This window comes from Oncorhynchus masou, chromosome 31 (assembly GCF_036934945.1).
Source record: "Oncorhynchus masou masou isolate Uvic2021 chromosome 31, UVic_Omas_1.1, whole genome shotgun sequence".
In the NCBI taxonomy this organism is placed as follows: Eukaryota; Metazoa; Chordata; class Actinopteri; order Salmoniformes; family Salmonidae; genus Oncorhynchus; species Oncorhynchus masou.
The window spans coordinates 82772343-82789194 of record NC_088242.1 but is presented as its reverse complement, the minus strand read 5'-3'; the positions used below and the strand labels follow the sequence as shown (position 1 = coordinate 82789194).

The window sequence follows — 16852 nt, the reverse complement described above, 5'->3', positions numbered from 1 at the left end:
AACTAGCCTACCTGGTTAAATAAAGGTAAAATAAAAACTAAAACGTTTTTACTCTCCCTAACAGAGCTGGTTAGGGTGTTTTCATGTGATCTAGAGCGTTAGTGACTGTAACTGTGCTACTGGCAACAATTTAATTACGCTTTTTTTTGCCTACGTTTACTGACACCGGCCATATTCTGCCTAGTTAAAGGTTAAATAAAACAATTATTCAACTGGTGTTCAATGTTCGTAAATGCATCAGTTATTCGCGCTTTGGCACGCAGACGAACGCTCTGAAATAGCCAGAGCGAATTTACGAACGCACCCTTAGTTACCTTCCTCGCCAATTTGGCTTGTTTTCTGCTCCGGATGGATAGGCTACAAAATGTAACATATAGAAAAATCTCACCCATTTGTATGTGAAATAAAACAGATGTACAGTTTCTGTTCCATATGGAAGAGACCTTTTATTTAGTCAAATATACATTAACACCAGACGCAAGCACATTTTGTATGACAATGTAGACCAACCCACGTTGAATTCACCAGGAACAAAAGGCGACGTAGCTATATTTACATAGTTGATTTAATGAAACTCACACCTTTAAAAGACCTGCTGGAATTCAGTATGTCTTGTATGGGAGTAGTTGAATGTGGGGTATCGTTCATGTGGATAAATCATGGGAAAAAAACTTTGGAATGATTAACTGAAATTAATATAAAACTAATCAGGCATATCATACAAAAATAAAATTTCAGACATTTTATCAAAGTTGCACAATATCTAATGAACACTTTTCTGGTGAGCATATACAGTATACGTAAAGTATTCAACGTTGCATAAGGCTACCATTACATTTCAGTGCACTATTTTTTTGGCATCCGTGCATTCAATTCTTCAAAATCTGTAAATAAGTCTCAAATTGCTCTATAAAGTTGGATTTGAGATTATATTGGTCCTCCTACTGGTAGGAGATATGTAAACATGCATTTCTGTATCAAGATTTCAATGGTATGCTATACATACACCATCAGAAATTATGCAGGACATTTTCAGCACTTAATTACAAGACGGAGTTATTTTTGTTCAAAGAAAATGTCTGCCAACATGACATGAATTTGGTTTATTTCCATTTCAGTGTTCCTTGATGAAAAGGCAGATGAACCGATTTGTTTGATTTAGAAGTTGGATGTGACAAAATTACATACGTAACCACACTCCAAAAAGGCAATTCTACTAGAAAGGGGAGATAAGGCATTATAGCCAATCATACAAAGGCAACCTTTTCATAAATTCCACTGTCAACTCAATTTGACACCTTCATGGTTTGACTAGAGAGAAGCAATGAGAGCATCCTCCACCCTAGATATTGCAGTGTTTTATTAGAACACCCCCACCCAAACAAACCAAGCTAAGTGTTGGGATTTAAAGATGTTAGTCATTCAGAATCAGTTTACATGGCGAGTTGCATTTGAAGTGATCAGCAGGACAACCTTCATATTCACTTTTGCTTTCAATTGTCATCTGACTACTGGATCAGGTCATAGTATAATCTGATGACAGAGAGAACACAGTGGCTGCAGCTAACAGTGAAACAAAGCACATGAAACCATTGGTAAATCCAATCTTCACCAATGTGCTGCTCTGCAAGTTTATCTTTTAGATTAGATCGTTTCAGATTTGAATTGATTTCAGCCACACTTTGGTGTATCTGTGAACCACAGGCTTAACAAAAAATAAAAATGCACAATTTTCTGAAATGCATCAGATCAGCCAAACTGTCACTACCCACATCCCTGTTATTGCTCCTTTCATGCCACACTCAAGACAGGGACTCTAAGGACAGCAACCAGAAGCTTGTTTTATCTAAAAGGGATACAGCTTGTCAAAATTTACTTTTTGTAACAGATTAGGAGAATTGGGTTAAGGTTTTAAGAAAGGGGTTAGACAAAATGCTAAATATTTCAACCTTTGATGTCAATTGACAAGCTGTAGCTTATCTTGATATGACCCAGAAGCTCAGGACAATCTGATCCCTCACCAGTCCTTCTACAGGATTGGGTCACATGATCAGAGCCTGAATACAACCCCCCCCAAAAAAAATCCTATCACTTAGTAAAAGACAAGTTGACGTTAGAGGATAGCATACAGACAAACAACAAACATGAGAAAAGTGAAAAAGGAATGTTATCTAGAAAGTCAAGGTTTCTAGGAGACTTCTAAAACACATGGAGGAGGAGACAGCAACAGCACAACACCCAGGAGAAAAGCAGATGAAGAGAGTGAGGAGTGGATGTGGGACGGTGGTATTGAGGGTCACAGACTTTGACAGCACGGTAGTTTGTTTTTTTGCCCATCGGTGGTGGGGGGGACACTGATGTCCACTACATTGTTGCCTGGAGACTCGTCATGTGCTGATCTGTCAGCTATCTGCTTTTGTGATACGATTCGGTGGATTTCTGTGCAAAAAAAAGAGGAAGTTTCCATTACTCATTAAATATTTACCTAATACAGCACCTACTGCATTCATGTGTTAGAAATCACACAATTTGACTTAAAATAAACTAATGTAAATAGTCTTGAATAGTGGCTCCTGTCGCTTACCTGTGAGGATGTTCTTGAATGCCTCTTCCACATTAGTGGAATCCAAAGCTGATGTTTCAATAAATGATAGCGTATTCTTCTCTGAGGGAGAAAAATAAAAATATTGAGTTGAGACAAACATGGGTGGCTTTTTAACCATCTCTGTCCCCAGAGTGAGCTCTCTCCTCCAGCGGTATTGTTGCAGTTTACCTGCAAAAGCACAAGCCTCGTCTGTGGGCACTGCCCTGAGGTGGCGCAGGTCACTCTTGTTGCCCACCAGCATGATAACAATGTTGTTATCAGCATGATCCCGGAGCTCCTTCAGCCAGCGCTCGACATTTTCATAGGTGAGATGCTTGGCGATGTCATACACTAGGAGAGCCCCCACTGCCCCCCGGTAGTACCTGATTGGGACAGAGCAAGCAGGTCAAAGGTTGTGTGATTCACAGAAGCATTTTTTCAGGATGGTTTCAACACTATCCAAATGTGTTGGTTCCGTAAAGGGCAGGTTACAGGAAGACGAGCACCCTCCTCCACTCACGCTGAAGTGATGGCTCTGTAACGCTCCTGTCCAGCTGTATCCCAGATCTGGGCCTTTATTGTCTTGCCATCCACCTGGATGCTGCGGGTGGCAAACTCCACACCAATGGTGCTTTTGCTCTCCAGGTTGAACTCATTCCGTGTGAAACGGGACAGCAGGTTACTCTTCCCCACACCAGAGTCTCCGATCAGCACCACTGGCAACAAAATACAAAAAACATAAGTACTGCCGTCTCACAGTGGAAAAGATGAGGGTTCAGCAGTGACTAGTACAGGATACATTTGTTTAGATTCAACAATGTCTAAATGAAGCCCAAAACTACTGAGCATGTTTCTCCTGGTAGCTTGTCTGATGATTGGTGCGGATACTTAGGCAAAATTATTTGTATGACAAAACATTTATATCTAAGACAGATAAGTCGTCAGTCAATTGTTATTTATGTCAGACAAGTGGTGACCAAGCAAACATTGCACAAGAAACGGTCTGCTATCTTTGGTCAGCTGGTGGTAATGGATAGCCTAGTTAACACAGTGCCAGCAGTCGCTTTGGCTAACACCATCCCAGCTGATTGTAAGACATTACATTAGCTAGCTAGTTAATTAGTTAGCCATTTGTTATCAACTCCATGATATTAAAACTAACAATCTACAAAACGTTGAACAATAGTTAGCTTAGTGACTTTTTCTTCATATTGTCTGAGTGTAGCTAGCTAGTAAACTAAAGGGTGATGAGACGTTTAGCAAGCTACCGATTATGGCGCAGATAACCGCTTATTTGATAGCTAACAGGTTACATAGTTGGCTATCAGCTAGCTAGTTTGGCTAACGTGGACGTTAGCTAGCTGGGGAGACTTCCTCTCCTTTCAACTTCAACTAACGTTACTGCGAAAACATGTAAACTTTGACCACTACAACACATGTGGGGCGCGTCTTACCTTTGAAAAGATAGTCGTATTCGTCGTCTCGGGTTCCCATTTTGAAGATTTCCCACTTTATGAAAGTACTTTACTACAAAAGAGAGCCTCCTAAATCCGTCTCAACCACTGCTCCGACCGGCAGTAAAACAGCCTCCAAAGGGAATATGCACATGAGCTGACGGACAACTGCTTTGACCAATTAGAGGTGTATCTCTGTTAATTGATAGATACATTGACAAGTAATATCCTTCTCAATTTAATATCGACCAATGGCCATAGGTAGGGCCGTGATCAGAGGAAAACTGATAGCTTCCCATCATAGGTATTTATGAAATCTACATTCTAAAAAATGTGGATTGAGCAATAATCTTTTCCACCTTGTGAGTATTTCTGTCCATACATGCATTTGATGGTTTATGAAGGAGAGCTTATTATTGAAAATACAAACTAACAAAAATGGACTAGAATCAATTATTTATTTGCCATGAAATCATTCTGATTATTTTAACAATTCTCATATTGTCAGGCACTGGGATTTCCCTCAGTTGTACAGTAATTCAGTGGTCCCAAATATTTTAGCTGCTGTTGCTATGACATCCGAAGTAAACCCTTGATACTCCCCTGGAATTCATCTAAGAGAAACAAAAATTCATAATTTACAATTTAGTGAAGAGTTCAGTTCATAGCTAGGCTAACATTATTAATCAAATAATTTGGTCGGACAAAAAAACAGAACAAGAAAGGGGAAACACTGGCCTACTTCTGTCATAATGAAGGCTCGAAGCTTTGATTGTGTCAAAGGCAGAAAGCAAAACAACAACAGGATATGATGCCATACAATTAGTCAAATATTCCAATTTTTAACTCAATGGTCTCTTTTATAATTTGGTGAAATGTTGTCAGATTAAAAAGTTCCATTGTTTTTCAGGGCCTTTCTACAAAGATGGTCAATGGACATCTACATACTATTTTCTTTGTGATAGCTTTACATTATTGTTTTTTTTTTACCTGACTGGAGGTTCTTCAGTCTTTTTTGGACTGTTAGTAAATGCTGCATGCCTTCAGAATCCTTCAACCCACAATGGGCGCTATGCCCAATCTTTTTCTCCCGGCCTACATATTGCCTGCGAATAAAAGAACACAAAACAATACATACAGGACTGTAATGGGTCAAAATTGTAAAAGCATAAAACCCCAGAACCTTCCATCCACTCTCCCAGGAGACTTAGGGGAGCGTGAAAATTAAAGATCTGGGCTAAATTATGAAATCTATGCCAAGAAGCTGATTAGATTACCCATTGCGATATGGAGAAGCAGGTCTCATAGAGAGGTTCCTCTGAGGCATCGTCACAGCAGAAGGGGAATGAGGGGAGGGTGATGCTCCACTTCTCCATGCTACTGCTCTATATTGTCTCCCTCTCATCCCCTTCTTCTTCCAGTAGCTGGTGACTCTGCAGAGAATCTAAACTGTCCACCTGCAGAAAAGAGGAACATAAAGCCAACAACTCAGTCATATTGTAATAATGATGCATAAATGCTCTGTTGCTTGTGTTTTGTGAAACCTCAGCTGTGCTTCTTCATGAGAACAGCCTACTGCAACTAAGGGAGCATAACAAGACTAGTAGCAATACATTGAATATTGATCATTTTTAGTCTGAGTAACAGTGCCGTGAGCAAAATATACCAATGTGTACTGGTCATCAATTGTACATGATTTACAATAAAACAAAAGGATGAGTCTCACCAGTTTTTATGCCTTTTTCTCCCATTCCTTGCTCTTGTCTAACACCTGCATCCAGTCTTGCCTCCTCTGGTCATCTCTCCCAGCCTCCTTCTCCAGGACGAAGTGCAGGTTGGTTCTCAGGTTGAAGAACCCCTCCTTCAGGCCACCCATGTGGGGGGTGAAGTGCTGCGGTCCCTTCTCCAGGCCACAGACCAGTCTGCACCTCAGAAGGTCTGCCTTTACGTGGTGCTGTACATCTGCCAGGTCCTTCTGACGCATCCTCAGGCTATTCAGGGCAAACTCCCTCTACTCAATTTGGGTTCTCAGCTTCTTTCTGTCAGAGTGGAGAGAGAGGGGATATAAGGGAGTTATATCATGTACAATCAGGGGCGGCAGGTAGCCTAGTCGTTGGAGCGTTGGACTTGTAACCGAAAGGTTGCGAGATTGAATCCCCGAGCTGACAAGGTAAAAATCTGTCGTTCTGCCCTGAACAAGGCAGTTAACCCACTGTTCCTAAGCCGTCATTGAAAATGAGAATCTGTTCTTAAAACTGACTTGTCTCGTTAAATAAATGTACTTTTTTTTAATCATTGGCTAGGGTCACTGTTGTATCTTCATTGTTTTGATCTGTTTTTATTTGTATCAATAAAGGAAAGTGTGTGTGTGCTTATGTTAACCTGAGATCCTTGATAGTGTCTTGCAGCTCTTTCTCATATCTAACGGATCTCTTAAGCTCCTTGTTTGCTTTGACTGCTCCTTCAGCAATTGAGTGTTCAAGGCAACAACCAACAAAGCCAATATAAAATCAGGATTATACAGTGACAGGGAAACATCTGATATAATCTTCAACATTATGCACTCACTCTGGCTGTGCAGCTCCTGCTCTGTTGAAGACAATTTCTTTGTAGCTCTGTTCAGTGTCTGTTGAAGCTTTCTCACCTCCTTTACATGCCCAAACTCTGTCTTGTCCACTGCATCCTGCAGAATCTCCACTTTCTCCCTGGCACTCTGAAGACCTGAGGGTCTGGATGTTCTTCTCAAAGGAAGCCAGGTTATGTTGCAGAGACTGGGTCCTCTCTTGGGAGTCCCCAAGGATTTTCTGCAGATTTTGGCCTCTCTTCTCAGACTCCTCCAGGTCCTGCTGAAGGGACTGGAGCCTCTTGTCAGAGACCCAGAGGATTTTCTGCACACTCTGAGTCCTCTCATTGGAGCCCATGAGATTGTGCTGCAAAGACAGGACCTGTCCCTCAAACTCCTTGAGTTTCTGCTCCATGGAGTGTACCTTGTCCTCAGACAGCCTGAGGCTCTGCTGGAATGTGAGCTTGGAGCTCTTGTTCTCCTGCTTAGCAGAATGGAGGGACAGGTGGAGGCTCTTGATCACAGTCTCTTGTCGGCTCTTGGTATCTCTGAACTCCAATTTTATGGCACCGTTCTCAGAGAGTAGGCGCGTAAGGTCAGATGAGATCAGGTAGCTCTGCACGTCATCCTTCAGTCAAACACAGCACAAAGAATAAATACAGGATGGTCACACATGACTATGAATATTATCCTATAGCAGGGATCATCAACTAGATTCAGCTATGGGACAATTATTTTTTTGAAGCTGATTTCCTGGTGTTTTTTTTACAGTCTATTATGTCGAACAATGAAAATTCCACACACATTTCTTTCTCCAACTTTTGTATTTATTATTTTGCTCAGAAAACTTGGCTGGCCAAATAAAACCATGCTGCCAGTTGGGGAACCTTGTCCTATAGCCTTACATCATAGGGCGGCGCACAATTGGCCCAGCATCATCAGTGTTAGGGTTTGGCCAGGGTAAGCCGTCATTGTAAATAGCAATTTGTTCTTAACTGACTTGCCTAGTTAAATAAAGGTTAAATAAAATACATTTAGAAGGAACTCTTGGAGGATGGGGGTATGTAAGATAATGTGTTTGTCCTGATGGTCTCTCCTGTGACAGCTATCCTCCAATGCTGATGACTTAGTCACCAATTTGCATGCATCTGAATGAATTTGATCCAAAATAGGCTGAGAACATAAAACATAACACACTTTTGTTTTTCAGGCAGATTCCCACAGCAGAACACAGAACCATGGCCAACTACTGGATGCTAAAAGAAAACCATAAAAACAATTGAAACAGTGATTTGCAACTATGCATCATCAATCATTATCATACTGCACCTTCATGTGGGCATGGACCATGGCTTCAACTTCTTTGTATGACATTTTGGACTTGTCTATTTCATCATGAAGCTGTCTTGTTATAACATTGTAGAATTCTAGAAAATAAAAGAGTGAATTAAAACCCTTTAACATTTTATAAAAAATAAAAATTTGTTGAACCTGTCTCCAAAAAAAAGGCCCAAATCAAGACAGTGTTTGTCTTATCACTGGGTTGATTTCTGTCATCACTAAGAACTCCAGATGCTGGACTTGAGCATCTACTATTGCCTTCATTTGACATTTTGTCTCCAAGACCCTGGAACAAACCAGACACAGTTAAATAAGATATATAAAATACAAATATTTGCTAATGAACTTTAGAGGACAACAAACCTTGCAAGACAGGTCCTCCCATGTGGGGAGAGTTTTAGTGAAGTCTCCATTGTCCATCATCATGTCAAAAGAGGGTGAAAAACCCTCACTATAGCTATAGATTAAAAAATGAGACTTCTAATCGTAATTCTTAGACAAATTATGGATGTGCTAGATTTCAGTATTAAATGTGCTAGTCCTCAGGGGCGGTTCTGGGGGGGGGGGGGCAGTGCCCATGTGACAACAATTTTGGACACCCTTGTGGCCCCCCTAACTGTGGAGTATGAAATAATTTTTACAAAACTAATTTTTGCCATTGTTTTTTTTTACATCCATTATTAGACAGTGGCAAAGATGATGATTATGAACATGGTATTTTGCTTGCTAATGCCTGCAATGCAGTGAAGAAAACGATGACATCAATAACTTCTAATGTAATTGGCCCCTCTAACAGTACAACTGCCCCCCCCCCCGCCACTGCTAGTCCTATAAATCATAAAATATCATTAGCTAGCTAACCTTTCAAAACGTAGCTCTGTTGTTCTCCAAGGAAACCTGACTTACGATTTGAGCGTTCCATTCGTTCATTCCCGCCCTCTGGCTCTGGCACTTTGATCATGGGAACGTCTCAGTGACATAAATAGACACGCTGGTATTCGTTTTTTTTTATTGGCATGTAAATTAAGAGAATGACATACAATTGAATCATCCCAGCACTTTGACCGTTTATTTGAGTTACATTTTAGTAATTTAACAGACGCTCTTATCCAGAGCGATTTACAGTAGTGAATGCATTGACATAAATAGACATGTTGGTATTCGTTTTAAAAATTATTTTGTTTTACTTAATTTGTTTTTCTGCAACTTTTTATTGACAAATAAATTAAGAGAAGGACATACAATTGAATCATCCCAGCGCTTTGACAGTTTCTTTTGGTTACATTTCAGAAATTTATCAGACACTCTTATCTAGAGCGATTTACAGTACTGAATGTATACATTTTCTTACTGGTCCCCGTGGAAATCAACCTAAAACCCTGGCGTTGCAAGCGGCATGCTTTATCAACTGAGACACACGGGACCAGACATTTGACAAGACATTTTAATGTCACTGGTCTCAGATATATAGCTCAATGTTTTAATGAAATGGCACTGTCACAGGGCATATTTTCTCTTATGTAAAACATTCAAGCAAAATACCAATGAGAAAATTCAATTTAAAAAGACAATCAAAATAAAGATTATATAGCCACAATATGGGCAGGTAACGGTGCAAACAACTGTTGAGAACATGTATTACATTTCATTAGAACAGACAAATTAAGGATCAATACATGTAAAAATATTTCATAAGAACCTCATAATTTTGACATAATAAAACCATGATTGCATAACATATTTAAACACTTTCCTACTATTCAATTGTATTGTTATAGCTGTAGGCCTCCTACTTAAAAGTGTAACCACCAGTCTAGTAATGAACTTCATTTGTGGATTAGCATAATAATCAGCTCAGTTGACAAGTGACTCACTGGTAACCTCAGAAACGTTTCTGTAGTGATGAGGACCAACTACAGTAACATTTTCCTGAGTGTTGTTATGAAACATGTTCTTTACCTCCCTCATTCACCAGTACTGCTCAGATAAGATGTCATAAATCGAAGATATGTTTGAGTACTGTGCCTTGAACATCATGTTGCTATTCTCACCAGTTGAAAAGTTGAATTCTATACTAAGCAGGTCAATATGCTTCTCTTAAAATGTATCTTCCGTGTGCTTTATTGCAAGCTAAGGGGAAAAGGCCACACGAAAATCAAGCACATCACAATGAAGATTGTTTTTCACAGCATACGCTGAACAGTAGCATGGGAGACACATGGAGGGAATTCCCTGCTTGCCAACATCAGCTATATAGACATGGAATTACACAGACACACACAACTTTGGAAACATGGGCAAATACTCTATTTCATAGACATATAACTGCTTTATTGAGTCCAAACACACACACACCTATTTATCCTCATGTATAAATAGATGAATATACACAGATATACAGTGCATTTGGAAAGTATTCAGACCCCTTAACGTTTTCCACATTTTGTTATGTTACAGCCTTATTCTAAAATTGATTGTTTTTCCTCATCAATCTACACACAATACCCCATGATGACAAAGCATAAACAGGTTTCGACATTTTAGCAAATATATTAAAAATAAACAGAAATAACTTAAGTATTCAGACCGTTTGTTCAAAATTGAGATCAGGTGCATCCTGTTTCATTGATCATCCTTGAGATGTTTCTACAACTTGATTGGAGTGACCAAGAACCCAATGGTCACTTTGACAGAGCTTCAGAGTTCCTCTGTGGAGATGGGAGAACCTTCCAGAAGGACAACCATCTCTGCAGCACTCCACCAATCAGGCCAGACAGAAGTCATTCCTCAGTAAAAGGCACATGACAGCCCGCTTGGAGTTTGCCGAAAGGCACCTAAAGGACTCTGACCACGAGAAACAAGATTCTCTGGTCTGATGAATCCAAGATGGAACTCTTTGGCCTGAATGCCATGCGTCACATCTGGAGGAAACTGGCACCATCCCTACGGTGAAGCATAGTGGTGGCAGCATCATGCTGTGGGGATGTTTTTCAGTGGCATGGACTGAGGGACTAGTCAGGATCGAGGAAAAGATGAACAGAGCAAAGTACAGAGAGATCCTTGATGAAAACCTGCTCCAGAGCACTCAGGACTTCAGACTGGGGGCGAAGGTTCACCTTCAAACAGGACAACGACACTAAGCACACAGCCAAGACAACACAGGAGTGGCTTCGGGACAAGTCTCTGAATGTCCTTGAGTGGCTCAGCCAGAGCTCGGACTTGAACCCGATTTAACATCTCTGGAGAGACCTGAAAATAGCTGTGCAGCGACGCTCCCCATACAACCTGACAGAGAGGATCTGCAGAGAAGAAAAGGAGAAACTCACCAAATACAGGTGTGCCAAGCTTGTAGCGTCATACCCAAGAAGACTCAACGCTGTAATCACTGCCAAAGGGGCTTGAACAAAGTATTGAGTAAAGGGTCTAAATTGTTATGGAAATGTGATAGTTTTTTTTATTTTTATACACTTGCAAAAATGTCTAAAAACCTGTTTTATCTTTGTCATTATGGAGGTATTGTGTGTAGATTGAGGGTTACATTTTGAAAAATATATTTTAAAATAAGGCTGTAACGTAACAAAAAGTGGAAAAAGTCAAGGGGTCTGACTACTTACCCAATGCACTAGACATATTTCTGATATGCATATTCATTTTTAAATCATGCTGTCTCTGTAAAGGACTCTCCCTAAGTGAGGGCACATAGCGATTTGAAAACACACACACACACACACACACAAATACAGCTAAACTGTTGGAAGAACCCCTACTGATGTGCATGTACAGTAAAACTCTTCAGTTACAGATATCATACAGAGACAGCAGTGATTTATACACCATAAATAGAGCTGCATTTTGTCAGCTCATTAAAACATATGGTACAGTAATTCATGTGTTGCTCTTCATCTTTTCTTGCCGGCAGCAAAAAATGTAATCAAATAAAAATAATATTCTCCAATTCAAATTTAAAATATATTTATATCTTTATATATGTATTTATAATTCTATATACACATTCTCAGGAGCACAACCACAGGATTGAACAAATTACTTGAAATGAATAAATACAACAGCACTAGAATGAAAAATCAAATCAATATTTGAATTTTAATGTCTATTTAAGGCAATTAAAAGTAACTTTACAACTACTGCACTGTAGAAAATATTGCTGCTATGGTCTCTTGATGACATTAACAACTGATTACAACTGGGCACCGCGCATAAATAGTTTACAAGTTCTGACACCTTGCCTCACACACAGACATACAAACACACCAACTTTAATTTAGACAGCCAAGTGTGAAACAGAAAAAGAGCAATAAAACTGTTAAAAATGTAACTTAAATTTTAAAACATGTAATCCACATAAAGACTAAAAAACATGAATCCTATGCCAGAGGATTGTGATAAAGACGACACTTTCACATCTAATGATGGTTAATACATAAAGTGCAGCCTGAATTCCCTTTCTGATTAACCCTTACTAAATAACAGAAGTATGAATTCATTCTGGCCATGATATGATATTGTTATTTGTCCTAAGTAATCCAATCCATTAGCCTAAGGTCACTAGCCTGGTTGACCCGACTCAAGTGACTCACAGCAAGGGAGAGCTGTGACACACTGGTCTGGAAAGGAGGCCATTGTAAATGCAGTATTTGTGCAGAAATGTGCTCCTGAATGTACTGAGCTTTGATTGGTTTTCTCAAACTTTTTTTCCTCTCTTTTTTTCTGGGGAGGTTGAGCCCTCATGTTGTTTGGATGTGAAAATTCAACAGTTGTATTGGATAGCTGTGAATGGCTGTCCATGTGGGTGTTGGAATGAGAAAAATACAGAAGAGAACCAATCAGTAAAACAAGCACATCCCCTTCCTTATCGTCACATCGTGCAGACGTCAAAATAGCCTTTCCAGACTCTGGAGTCAGGAGGACTCTTAGTTAGCCTACTAGCCTGGCTAATACCCATGTCCAGCAGAGCTCAAATCCAGAGCCAAAGTTTGATTGCTAAACTGTTGGCATTTCATTTCATATTAAGAGAACTCAATAACTCATTATGCTTGGAATTTTTTGTTGTTGTTGCATTTATCCAAAAGCTGGGTGGTCCTGGAAGACATTGTAATGATGTAGGATTCTGAAATGATAGACAATGTCTCAACATTAGTTAGTGTTGCAATGATCTGGTTTTGAGGCTTGGAGACTCATGAGAGGTGCATTCAGCAGGAGTGTATGGGAAGTATAGCAATACTGTGATAGAAATGTCAAAATAAATACTTGACAACTAACAAATAAACCTGTAAAATAATACAGTAGGCTTATAAATATGCACAAAATCATGTTTTGTGAAACACAGTCGAGCAATAATTTTTTCTGTTTATGAAAATAAATAAAGTGTTGAAAAAAGTTCAAAAAATAAAGAAACTAAACTAAAAACAAAGAAAAAGCAAACAATATAAATTAACATGATATCAATAAAATACATGTGACCATTTGACTTAATCAACCGTTGGGAATGTGTGGCGAGTAACAGAGATGACTTGACGCCCCTGTTCTCATGGGGCATGTTAGACGTAGCATAGCCATTTGAGGCCCTGTTTTTATCATGGTAGGGTCATTTTTGGTTGAGGTGAGGGTGAAAGGAGAGGAATGGATCATATCATCAACACAATGATAATGGGATGTCTAGGGGGGTTTCCTCACAGTATTTTGTCTGTTCTGCTTTTGTATCCATGGTTTAAAATACAGGTCGGGACTGGAATCATTCTGCTGCCTGCCACTTAAAAGGCCTGGGGATCAATCTGATGGCTCCTCTCTCCACAGAGTCATTCTCCTCTCAGCTCTATGGAGGAGTGTTTACTGTTGGTGGAAGAAAAAAAGAAAAAAGAGAGAAAGAGAGAGAGAGAGAGAGAGACAGAGAAAGAGAAATTGTAAGGGGAATAGAGGTTGTAAATATTTGGCATATATTCATGTCAATAGTGTCAAATAAAATCTATTAATTCCCCCACAGCACTGTATAACTAGGGTATAACCCTTATCAAAGTACATTTATTTATCAAAGGTCTATATCAATAATTCACAAGGCAGGCAAGGGAGGACATAAACACATAAAATAGAGGGTAGAAAGAGAGAAAGGTAGTATTTTTCCTCATGAAGATCAGCTCAACAAAACATTTTCATGACTGTTTTTACATTTTGTATTCATCTATGTTGAGACAAACCCTAAGAGACAGTCTCCTTCCACTAGGCACTGTAATGCCATGTCCCACAGGCTCTGCTTCCACTCATTCTGCTGGCAGTGGCAGCTCCTGTCTCATGGTGAGGTGGAAGTGACAGTTGTATGTGTGTGTGTGTGTCTTCTCTATGGGAAATAATGGGCCAGGGGTGGAAGTGACAATTCCATTCACAGCTACTTCCTCCTTGCCATAAACCAGTGCAGTGGACTTTGACAAAGGGTCAGCCAGCCTGCTACAGCTCTGAGCTTCTACTACTACTACTGCAGCTTAGATTTCTTAAAATACCCCGGACTAAAATCAAATCTAAGTGTATTTGTCACGTGCCCCGAATACAACAGGTGTAGACCTTACAGTGAAATGCTTACTTACAGGCCCTAACCAACAGTGCAATTTTTAGGTAAAAAATAGGTAATAGGTTAACAATAGATAAGTAAGGAAATAAAAAAACAACAGTAAATAATAACAGTAGTGAGATTATAACAGTAGTGAGGCTACATACAGTAGTGAGGCCACATACAGTAGTGAGTCTATAACAGTAGTGAGGCTACATACAGTAGTGAGTCGATAACAGTAGTGAGGCTACATACAGTAGTGAGGCTACATACAGTAGTGAGACTATAACAGTAGTGAGGCCACATACAGTAGTGAGTCTATAACAGTAGTGAGGCTACATACAGTAGTGAGACTATAACAGTAGTGAGGCTACATACAGTAGTGAGGCTACATACAGTAGTGAGACTATAACAGTAGTGAGGCCACATACAGTAGTGAGGACACATACAGTAGTGAGGCCACATACAGTAGTGAGTCTATAACAGTAGTGAGGCTACATACAGTAGTGAGGCTACATACAGTAGTGACACTATAACAGTAGTGAGGCCACATACAGTAGTGAGGCCACATACAGTAGTGAGGCTATATACAGTAGTGAGGCTATAACAGTAGTGAGGCTACATACAGTAGTGAGGCCACATACAGTAGTGAGGCCACATACAGTAGTGAGTCTATAACAGTAGTGAGGCTATATACAGTAGTGAGACTATAACAGTAGTGAGGCTACATACAGTAGTGAGGCCACATACAGTAGTGAGGCCACATACAGTAGTGAGGCCACATACAGTAGTGAGGCCACATACAGTAGTGAGTCTAACAGTAGTGAGGCTACATACAGTAGTGAGACTATAACAGTAGTGAGGCCACATACAGTAGTGAGTCTATAACAGTAGTGAGGCCACATACAGTAGTGAGGCCACATACAGTAGTGAGGCCACATACAGTAGTGAGGCCACATACAGTAGTGAGTCTATAACAGTAGTGAGGCTATATACAGTAGTGAGACTATAACAGTAGTGAGGCCACATACAGTAGTGAGTCTATAACAGTAGTGAGACTATAACAGTAGTGAGTCTATAACAGTAGTGAGGCCACATACAGTAGTGAGGCCACATACAGTAGTGAGTCTATAACAGTAGTGAGTCTATATACAGTAGTGAGGCTATAACAGTAGTGAGGCTATAACAGTAGTGAGGCTATAACAGTAGTGAGGCTATAACAGTAGTGAGGCCACATACAGTAGTGAGTCTATAACAGTAGTGAGGCTATATACAGTAGTGAGGCCACATACAGTAGTGAGTCTATAACAGTAGTGAGACTATAACAGTAGTGAGTCTATAACAGTGGTGAGGCCACATACAGTAGTGAGTCTAACAGTAGTGAGTCTATAACAGTAGTGAGACTATATACAGTAGTGAGTCTATAACAGTAGTGAGGCCACATACAGTAGTGAGTCTATAACAGTAGTGAGTCTATAACAGTGGTGAGGCTATAACAGTAGTGAGTCTATAACAGTAGTGAGTCTATATACAGGCACCGATTAGTCGGGCAAATTGAGGTAGTATTTACATGTATGCAAAGTTAAAGTGACTATGCATATACGATAAACAGAGAGCAGCAGCAGCGTAAAAGAGGGGTTGGGGGGGGCACACAATGCAAATAGTCTGGGTAGCCATTTGATTACCTGTTTAGGAGTCTTACAGCTTGGGGGTAAAAACTGTTGAGAAGCCATTTGGTCGTAGACTTGGCACTCCGGTACCGCTTGCCATGCGGTATTAGAGAAAACAGTCTATGACTGGGGTGGATGGAGTCTTTGACAATTTTTAGGGTCTTCCTCTGACACCACCTGGTGTAGAGGTCCTGGATGGCAGGCAGCTTAGCCCCAGTGATGTACTGGGCCATACGCACTACCCTCTGTACTGCCTTGCGGTCGGAGGCCGAGCAGTTGCAGTACCAGGCAGTGATGCTCTCGATGTTGCAGCTGTAGAACCTTTTGAGGATCTGAGGACCCATGCCAAAACTTTTTAGTTTCCTGAGGGGGAATAGACTTTGTCGTGCCCTCCTCAAAACTGTCTTGGTGTGCTTGGACCATGGACCAAAACTGTCTTGGTGATGTGGACACCAAGGAACTTGAGGCTCTCAACCTGCTCCACTACAACCATGTCGATGTGAACTTTGGTGTGCTCTGCCCTCCTTTTCCTGTAGTCCACGATCATCACCTTTGTCTTGATCGCATTGAGGGAGAGGTTTTTGTCCTGGCACCACACTGCCAGGTCTCTGACCTCCTCCCCATAGGTTGTCTCATCGTTGTCGGTGATTAGGCCTACCACCGTTGTGTCGTCGGCAAACT

At 40.4% G+C, this 16852-nt stretch overlaps 2 protein-coding genes and 1 long non-coding RNA gene across 5 annotated transcripts in view; all 3 read right to left on the bottom strand.

Annotated features, from left to right (window-relative positions):
• Window positions 1-415: 415 nt before the first annotated feature.
• LOC135524569 (ras-related protein Rab-11B-like) lies at window positions 416-4190 on the bottom strand. Its single transcript, XM_064952230.1, has 5 exons — window positions 4039-4190; window positions 3105-3300; window positions 2774-2967; window positions 2585-2665; window positions 416-2439 (listed from the first exon to the last, which is right to left on the bottom strand). The coding sequence occupies exons 1-5, from the start codon at window positions 4076-4078 to the stop codon at window positions 2297-2299; spliced, it is 654 nt and encodes a 217-aa protein (XP_064808302.1). The 5' UTR covers window positions 4079-4190; the 3' UTR covers window positions 416-2296.
• A 309-nt stretch (window positions 4191-4499) lies between these two features.
• On the bottom strand, window positions 4500-5992 carry LOC135525305 (uncharacterized). Its single transcript, XR_010453119.1, has 4 exons — window positions 5765-5992; window positions 5316-5495; window positions 5029-5144; window positions 4500-4652 (listed from the first exon to the last, which is right to left on the bottom strand). It is a non-coding gene; the product is annotated as an uncharacterized LOC135525305 (long non-coding RNA).
• A 3000-nt stretch (window positions 5993-8992) lies between these two features.
• LOC135524568 (phosphatidylinositol 4-phosphate 5-kinase type-1 gamma-like) overlaps window positions 8993-16852 on the bottom strand; it is a 102277-nt gene continuing 94417 nt past the window's right edge. For all 3 annotated transcript variants that reach the window (XM_064952227.1, XM_064952229.1, XM_064952228.1), the window contains one exon: window positions 8993-13792. In XM_064952227.1, coding sequence (XP_064808299.1) covers window positions 13790-13792 — 3 coding nt within the window. In that variant the 3' untranslated portion in view covers window positions 8993-13789. The remainder of the gene's footprint in view (window positions 13793-16852) is intronic.

Coding starts and splice junctions, on each gene's coding strand:
- LOC135524569 (XM_064952230.1), bottom strand. CDS start 4,078: ATGGGAACCCGAGACGACGAATACGACTATCTTTTCAAAG. Junction 2,968..3,104: donor TACAGAGCCATCACTTCAGC/GTGAGTGGAGGA, acceptor TGTCCCAATCAG/GTACTACCGGGGGGCAGTGG. Junction 2,440..2,584: donor ATTCAAGAACATCCTCACAG/GTAAGCGACAGG, acceptor TTTTTTGCACAG/AAATCCACCGAATCGTATCA.